The sequence below is a fragment of the Zingiber officinale genome, chromosome 2A (assembly GCF_018446385.1).
Source record: "Zingiber officinale cultivar Zhangliang chromosome 2A, Zo_v1.1, whole genome shotgun sequence".
Classification (NCBI taxonomy): domain Eukaryota; kingdom Viridiplantae; phylum Streptophyta; class Magnoliopsida; order Zingiberales; family Zingiberaceae; genus Zingiber; species Zingiber officinale.
This window is the reverse complement of record NC_055988.1, coordinates 126,103,942-126,113,078: the sequence shown is the minus strand read 5'-3', so window position 1 is coordinate 126,113,078 and position 9,137 is coordinate 126,103,942. Positions and strand designations below refer to the sequence as shown.

Below are 9,137 nucleotides of genomic sequence, written 5' to 3'. Positions count from 1 at the left end.
ATGAACATATGTGCTCGTCTTTCATCAAACATTCGATATTTGTATTAAAATCGGTGAATTTTTAATAAAAAATTTATTATTATTATTATTTAAAAAATTAAAATACCGTGTACATGTTTTTAACAAATAAAGTAAACTCGGGGAGAGAATCGATAACGAATACGTGATTTAAATATCCTCAATATTACCCACGCGAGTTGGATAATATGAAATTTGCGAATGGAAAAATATGAAATTTAAACTACGTGATTCAGTACAAATTCATACCATTATGAGTTTTATTTATAAAATGAGAAATGCCCTTTTAAAAAGATAAATTTATATTTAAATATAATATAAATTCGAAATGCTAATTTCTATAATGATGTCATTTGCACTATGTTCGTGGTGCCTGAGCACAAGAAATGAAGGTAGACTCATTAGCATCACAAAAATACCTCTTTTTTCTATCGACGGCGCCGACCGGTTTTGCCAATAAGTAACCGGATGATCGATCGCTCTCTGATCGGAACACCCAAAACAAGGTGGTTGGTCATGGTAATGGCAAAAGGTGGATGCAAATGTCTTACCGATCGAAGGAGTCCTTAGTAGTCGATGCACAAGTACTGAAGAATTGTTAAGTAGCAGCACATAACAAAATGGCGATATTACAGAGAGAAGAAAGAGTAAAGTCATACATAAATTTCAGCAGATAATAGATACAAAATCAAAAGTACTCAACTCAGGTCCCATTTAGGCACAACTGTGAGAGACGGGTGATGGGCGAGGGGGCGGAGTTCCAGGAGTCCTAAGCTTCGATCGTCTCTGAATTTTCTATGAGAATTGCCTTGGTAGGCTTTGCGAGCAAGTCTGTGTATTCTTGGAAGGGAGATTTGCTGAAGCGGGTTTCCAACCATAAGTCGGGTGTCAGGAATCCATAGGTCTTCATGAGACAATCAAAAGTGGCCTGCAAGAAATAAAGGCATCATGCAAACAATTGTAGCTCTATCATTGTGAAGTCTGAAGGATAGTCCTTGTCTTCACAAAGTTATCGCCGTTCATAATCAGAATAGGGGAAGAACATCCAATCAGACAAGACAATAAAATCATGAGTATCAAATTAAGATTCAATATGTGGTCATGCGATGATAGTATGTTAGTCATCATTAATCAAAGAAAACAATGTTTTGGGGCATCCTAGTAGTGTAGGTCATTCAGTCAACAAGAACAAGAACTAAATCAACATGAACTGTTCGTACAAAATTCTAGATAACCAATCATCTTAGACAAGAACAAAAAGTCAACACATGTTGAGACTTTAACTCTCAACTAAATTATCTGAATTTAAGTATGTTAAATAAAAAAAATTTCATGTCATAGGATTTATAAATCTTAGTGAATGATAAGAAATCTTTGATTGAAACTTGGTTTCCTTCAGCCCTAAGAGATTGTATAATGAGAATTAAATAAAAGGCAAACCATTATTTAGAAATACAAACAATGAAGATAAAAGGCAAACCATTATTTCATTTTTCATAAAACATTGGGCAGGAAGAGATGAAAATTATAAGTTATGATGAAAGGAAAATAATAATGATAGACATAGAAGGTCTAGTAGAAGTTTCTTTTAGGTTTGTTTAATTTGTGGTAGGAACTAAGAAATCCTATGCAAAACCAAAATAAGGAATAAAACAATCTACCAAATCAAAATTAGCCAATTCATTTTATCTATTAATTAATTTTTTAACCAAAGATAAAACCTTGAAACCTTAACTCTCATTAAGATCTAATGGAGCCACATGGAACAAATAAGCTTTCTCTCGCACTTCAAGGTCTCCAGTTTGTTCTTTTAGGTTTGTTTCATTTATGGTAGGAACTAAAAGTCTATGCAAAACCAAAAAATGGATATAACAAGAGAGCCGCTAGATGGTAATTTAAGGATTGAAGGATTGAAGGGTGTCATGTATCAAGGATTGAAGGGTGGGTAATTTAAAGGAAAGAGAGATTTTGACTTGTGTCAAGAGTTAGATGAGATAATTTAAAAGGAGAGGTTAGAGGGTAATTTAACGAGAGACGAAAGTTATGATATATGTCAGGAGTTGTCAAGGGTTTGAGGAGGGGTAATTTAAAAGGAATGGGCGGTTTTGATGTGTCAAAAATAAAATAAAATAAAATAAAATAAAAATGGATGAAAAAATAATAAATAAAACTTATTTTTAAAAATAAAACTAATAAAAATAAAGAAACAAAACTAATAAAAATTAAATAAAACAAAAAAAAATACATGAAAATATATATTCAAAAAAATGAAATGTCTATTAGGAAGATAATTTAAAGGAAGGATCATATTCTGACATAGGTTAAAAATTATATAAAATAAAAAATAAAAATATTTGATGAAAAAACAACAAATAAAATTGATTTAAAAAACTAAATAACAAATAAATAAAATAAAAAAAAATATAAGTAAAGGAGTTCTTATTTTAAAGGTGAAAGCGGGGCAGAAAGGTCATTTAGGAGGGGGTGCTGTGATATGAGGGGGTGGGAAAAGCAATTTGCATAAAAACAATCTACCAAATCAAAATTAGCCAATTCATTTTATCTATCAATTAATTTTTACTATATATAAAACCTTGAAACCTTAACTCTCATTAACATCCAATGTATCCACATAGAACAAATAAGGTTTCTCTCTCACTTCAAGCTCTCCAATTTGTTGAACTGCCACTACTCTAATTATTGAAGAACTTATATGGAGAGAGAAGTCATCTATGCTATTTGGAATTGACAACAACGAACTGATAATCACTACAACATTAAAGTATAGCATGCAACTATGGATATTGAAATGTTGAACTAGTAAACAATGGAGGAAGATAAATATTTGTTCCAAAAATGAATCGAACAAAATAATTGAATGCGGAAAACGCTGACCTTCACAAAGTTTCCAAGAGTCTTAGTCGAACCGCGGGATGAGGTGTATACGTCCTCGATTCCAGCGAACTGGAGGACCTTCTTCGGCACACGGGCAGCCACAATCCCCGCACCTCTCGGTGCCGGCACCAGGCGGACAGTGACCGAGCCGCACTTACCAGTGACCTTGCACGGGACAGTGTGGGGTTTCCCGATCTTGTTTCCCCAGTATCCCCTCCTGACGGGAACCACCGAGAGCTTGGCCAGAATGATGGCGCCACGGATGGCGGTGGCGACCTCCTTGGCGCACTTGACGCCAAGGCCGACGTGGCCGTCGCTGTCGCCGACGACCACGAAGGCCTTGAAACGGGTGCGCTGTCCGGCGCGAGTCTGCTTCTGCACGGGCATGATCTTCATGACCTCGTCCTTGAGGCGGCCACCGAGGAGGGTGTCGACGATCTGGTGTTCCTTGACGGGGAGAGAATGGAGGTAGATCTGCTCGAGACTGGTGATCTTCCCCTCCTTGACGAGGCGGCCGAGCTTGGTGACGGGCACCCATTTCTCCTCCTCGTCGCGCCGGCCTCCCCCTCGTCGGCCACGGCCCCGACCCCCGCGGCCCCGGTCGCCCCTGTCACCCCTGCCGCGCCCGAATCCACGGCCAAAGCCGCCGCGGTCCCCAGCACCTCGCTCCGCCATGAAGGAAAAGATCAAAGGAGAGCGGCTTAGATGAAACGAGAAAAAGGCAAGGTTTTTATAGTGGACACGAAGAAGAGGCCTAGGGTTTTCTGTGGCCTCGGACGGGCTCAGCTCACTTGTTGGCCTGGTTAGCCCGATTAACGTTATAACCGGACTATTATATTACAGATCGAATAAATGGAAATGAAATTAATCAAAAAAATTTATCTGTCAATTGATAATGTCATCATTGAGCTCTCGTAGCGCAGTTAGCACTTGTATAGATGAATATTCGAATAGATTTTATAGTTAATTTTGAGGTGTAAATATTTAGTTGGATGTTTGATATTTTTCATGTAAAGGATCACCATTGTGAGATGTTTTGGATAGAGGTTGTTAAAAATAACGATTTCATCTTTTACTTCAATCCAATCGACTGATATTGGATTGAGTTGCATCCATTCCATTTTAGCCTATTGATTATAAACTAATTATATTTTGGTTGTTAACTAAATCAAACTTCTGAATTATTAATTAGCTTGTTTTAACCTATTTTTGTTCACCCTTAATTATATCTTAAGATTTTTTATTAATTATAATTGAAAATTTTCATCTTAAACCTCGCTCTGTGTTCTAAATTTATGCTAAAGGATTATTGTAAACTTGTCAAGAAAAAAATAAATAACAAGTATCGACCTTGGCAACAAATCGATACCTAGTTAATTTTAGTATTAGAATCACAAGAACCAACTTTATAACTGTTGCAATACATATTTTCGTCACCAGGCTAGCTCTTCCCAACAATCGACGCTAGGCCTTGGCTGCCATGGACGACGACTGACAATGCGCGATGACACATCTAGGTGATCGAGGCCGGAGGCATCCTAAGGGTTTGAAATTTAAAGTCTGCCTTCTCACCGGATGCTGATGTGTTCTTCAAGACAGATGACTCTAATGCCCCTATTCATGTTGGTAGTCGTTTGTTCTTCAAAATTGCTGATGTGGTTGGATATGGCTCGGAGTTATTGTAAGCAATAGTGATTGATTCTATCGGGAAGCTGAGAATATGAATTTGTCGGAATGATGTATTTAGAATGTTTGACCGTATCTTCATGACCCGGAGGGTGACCTGGCTCCCGTATTGACTGAGTCGTCAGAAGGCTCCTGGTCAACACTACCTATAGCCAGTGACCAGGTTGTCACGGTTTCTGGTACCTCGATGCTCAAGGCATGTCCCAAAATTATATAAGCAATCACATAAAATAGAACAGTGAAATAAGGAACGAGTACGATAGCGTACCCTAGTCCCGGGGGGCACCTTCGGATGGCTCGGTGAGCTGATCGTGATGATGATCGAGTCGTCGCGGCCCATGTGTCCACCAGGCGGCATGCAAGCCAAAATATGTCCACGGCTCACAGGCCGGAATACAACACATACCAGCGACTCATAGGTCGGCTGATAAAAACGTCTCACAATCATAATAGCAATACCAAGGGGTCGAACACAACGACTCGATGGCCGGAAACACAACAGATGTCCAGAAACACCGCGGTGGATCGGATCTGCGCTGAAAGCGGTGGAGACATCGCCTGTACCGCCGTCGGAGTCGACTGTAGAACCACCGGAAGAGGCGGCGGCGGCAGACACTATAGGCAGTGGCGGCCACTGTAGGATGCGCCAGATGCGGGAAGGGGTGAAGGTGGCCACAGGGAGCGGCGCCGGCCGCAGTGGGCGGCGATGCCGGCTACAGGAGGTCGCGGTTGTGCTCTTGGGCGAGGCTAGCGTGGAGAAGGGAGAAAGGAGAAGGAAGGCGACGCCCGGAGCGACTGCGTGCGTGAGGCGGGGGCATAGCCCGTGAGGAAGCTACCAGCGGGGAGCTATGCACGCTGTGACATAGAGACGGTGGTAATGGTGGCATCGGCCTGGAGCGACCTGAAGGGAAGCTGCCGATATGCCAGCGTTCTCAGGCGGAGGCAGCCACTACGGCTACAGTAGGTGGCGACGGCGGACTGGCAGCAAGGAAGAAGCCCCGTAGGTCCAGCGAAGAAGGAAGAAGAGAGCTGGTTGGAGGAGCCGGAGACTGGCGATGCAAGGGGGAGGAGGAGAAGAGAGGACGGTGGTGGTCGGCGATGGCGCCGACGAACAGCAGGAGATGAGGAGGAAGAAAACCCTTTTTGTGTTGTCGACACCCCCCCCCCCCCCCCCCCCCCTTCCATTTCCCTTTATCAAGAGTGCTCTTTAAGCACCCAAAAACCCTAAATGTAAAAAGACCGAAACACCCCTCCCCCTTCTCCTAATCCTTGCTTTGCCCTCAATCTGCCTCCGCATCAGTGATATATCGAAACAAACTAAAGGATCTACGTGATCTAGCCATCATCATTGTATCCCTTATTTCCTGTGGGAAAAATTTCTACAATGCAACAGAAGTCTTTCTATCGGGATCAGGCAACAACAGGAGTCCTTCTCAATGGAGATTTGAGGAGGAAGAAGAAACCAAAGATTTTAACAAGATGCCCAAATTGAAATCAACCTTCTCCTTTTATACCCAAAGCCTATCCGTTAGTTATTATATTTATTGGTAGACTTAATTGTAAATTGTGCATATGAGTACAAATCGAATCCATTAAAGTGATCTAATTAAATTTGTTGGGTTTTAGATTATCAGATATAGGTTGAATATGTAGAACCCTTTAGCCCAATATATTATCATCTATGGTGATGCGGCGATAAAGGGGGGCCCTTCTGGCACGGGTCAACCATCGAGGTGGAGGTCAAAGTTAAGGTGGTCAACATCAGGGTATCAAAAGGCTCACCTACGGTGGCCGGGCGAGGCAATCAATGTTCGATTAGCAAGAGACTTGTCTGAGCTGACCATCTGTCCAGCTCGGGATAATACGGTAAGATAGCCAGACGCTCAGTGCAGAATGCATAGAAAGATTAATGGATCATATGGGTTGATAATAGATTAGTTGTATATATAAGGGGAGGTCTCCAAGGGTTTAGGCATAATCTTGACAGAGTTTTTGGTTCCCCATTTACCTAGAGTTTTTTGATGCTGTCATCCCCTAAGCCTCTTGAAAGTTCTCTTCGTTTTGTTTCCGCTTTTTCTTTTTTCTCAGGGATTATTTCTAGACACGCTAAAGATAAGGATGACTCTTCAATCAACTTCCTTGTCTTTATGTTTATGTATTACTTTCTTATACTATAATTAATTGATGAAACTAAGATTTTCTTATTCTTGTATTTCCTATGTATGTTTAATAACATTCATGAATGGGATTAATTGGTATTAAAAAAATGATTCAATTATAAAACTTCAAGGAAGCTTCAACTTCTTAAGGGTGGATTCTATATATGATTATGGTGGCACATATAGTAGACTATTAAATCGATTGTGGTAATCGATTGTTATATGATATTAATCGATTGAGAAGCCTAATTTAGAATTATTAAGGCTGGTTAAGTAATTATTTGTTCGGTTAAAGTTCTTAGTATTTTTTTGGGATCTATCTACACAATGTGCTACTAAGTTGAACTATTATATCGACCCAAAGGATTGTTAGGAGACTTTGTTTGCAATCTTGCAACCCAACAATCCCTCCCTCAAACGAAGGACCACAGACTTCCTACGTCTGATCCTTGACCCACCAGTCCCCCCCCTCAAACAAAGGACCACAGGCTTCCCACGTCCGATCCTTAACTCACCAGGTCTTTCTGCCTCTCGGTCCACCGGACCTACTAGGACTTCCTGCCTGGTGTGGTCCTCTTGATTCGGACATAGAGCTCCCACTTTCTTTGTTTGAGGTCAATATTCTATTCACATGGCTCAATTAGCTGTTAGACTTTCTAGCAGTCCGGATTCTGATACCAATTATTAGGACAAAAAGGAATTTAGATGTCTACATAATAGTGTGATATTATCCACTTTGGGCCTAAGCCCTCATGGTTTTACTTTTGGGCTCTACCTAAAAGGTCTCATACCAATAGAGATATTTTTCCTTATAAATCAATGATCTTTCCCATGTGTTTTCAATGTGGGGCTTTGTTTGCAACCACTACAAAAAAAAAATCTAATAGACAACGTTTTAAAAGCGCTATCTATGTGCCTGAAAAAGTGTTGTTAAAAGCATTGTTGCTAAAATTTCATTCAATGACAACACTTTAAAAGTATTGTCATTTGTAGCAAAGACAACACTTTAAAAGCATTGTTGTTTATAGCAAAGACAATGCTTTTGCAACGTTTTAAAAGCGTTGTCATTTTCTTGTAAAAATACTATTATTGCAATACTTTAAAAGTGTTGTTGTTTATTTTTTACAAAGACAACATTTTTACAATATTTTAAAAGTGTTGTCTTTTTCTTAAAAAAAAACTATTTACAAAATCATTATTTTTATATTTACAAAACTATTATTTTTCTTTTATTATGTCCAGATTCAAATTTGACATATACTAGCAGTTAATTAGTTCGACTAATGATTTCAAACTCATACCAAAATAATATAATTCAACCAAAACAATAGAATTCAGCTACAAAGTAGATATTGGTATTTACAGGAGAATTCAGTTACAAAATAGAATTCAACTAATGATTTCAAAGACTAAATAGTTCTGTTTCAAAGTAAATAGTGGTATTCAAATTTAAAATAAAAGAGCACAAAATAGTTAGCCGGACTCGAAGGCTACTTCTACTAGCTACACTGAAAAAATATTGTCTGCTTGAGACTGGGACAAAACACCTACTACTATGTATCTGTCGCAGAAAATAATACCATCAGTATTATGAAAAAGAAATTTTCATTCTTAAAGCTAAAAACAAGGGTCATAGTTTACATCATACAACAATTAGAAAATCTGAATTGAGGTACGTACAGATGAGATAAATCTGGATCGTTGTACTTTTTTCATCAAATCCTCTCCTTCAAAGTCACCTTCTTTGGTGACTCGTCCTTTCTTCCACATAATAGCTTTATTAATGTCATCATCATCACATAATTTAGTTGCCTACAATAAGAAAATTCCATTAACATATGTAAAATAATTTTATGTGAATAAATTGGAGGGTTCATAAGGAAATATGTCAAAAAAATACTTATTATTTCTTCAGCAAATCTATATATCCTTTATGTGAAAGCTGATAAGGATATATGTGTTGTTTTCTTCTATCTTTTTGTTGATAACTTAGTTTCTAGTTATATCAAACTTGAATATAAATAAACTAGTTTTAAAAGAATAAAATAAAAATATTACCATGAAGTCTTCAGACATGTGATTAATCACAAACGACCTCCAAGTATCTCTTGTAATATCATAGCTAGTAGGTGGTTCATCCAACTCCTCAGGTTTTTCAAGCTTACTTAAAATGAACATCTTAGTGAGATGATTTTTGTATTGACACCACTTATTGTTTGACAATTTCAAACAGTCCTTCTTCCACTTTAGATCAACATTGTATGTCAACTGTAAATCAAAAAAGTGGAAATACGTTAAAAAAGATTAACATGAACAGTAAATATATCATAATAATTGTTAAAACATGCTAATTTACTACATTAACTAATTCCCATATCA

General features: G+C 38.6%; 1 protein-coding gene across 1 annotated transcript; it reads right to left on the bottom strand.

Annotated features, from left to right (window-relative positions):
• Window positions 1-606: 606 nt before the first annotated feature.
• On the bottom strand, window positions 607-3,610 carry LOC122042234 (40S ribosomal protein S2-like). Its single transcript, XM_042602246.1, has 2 exons — window positions 2,914-3,610; window positions 607-946 (listed from the first exon to the last, which is right to left on the bottom strand). The coding sequence occupies exons 1-2, from the start codon at window positions 3,586-3,588 to the stop codon at window positions 788-790; spliced, it is 834 nt and encodes a 277-aa protein (XP_042458180.1). The 5' UTR covers window positions 3,589-3,610; the 3' UTR covers window positions 607-787.
• Between the last annotated feature and the right edge of the window lie 5,527 nt (window positions 3,611-9,137).

What these genes read in the sequence shown, in the direction of transcription:
- LOC122042234 (XM_042602246.1), bottom strand. Translation starts at nt 3,588, where the DNA reads ATGGCGGAGCGAGGTGCTGGGGACCGCGGCGGCTTTGGCCGTGGATTC. An exon ending in CTCTTGGAAACTTTGTGAAG is followed by an intron (nt 947 to 2,913) that starts GTCAGCGTTTTC and finishes TATTTCTTGCAG; the next exon opens with GCCACTTTTGATTGTCTCAT.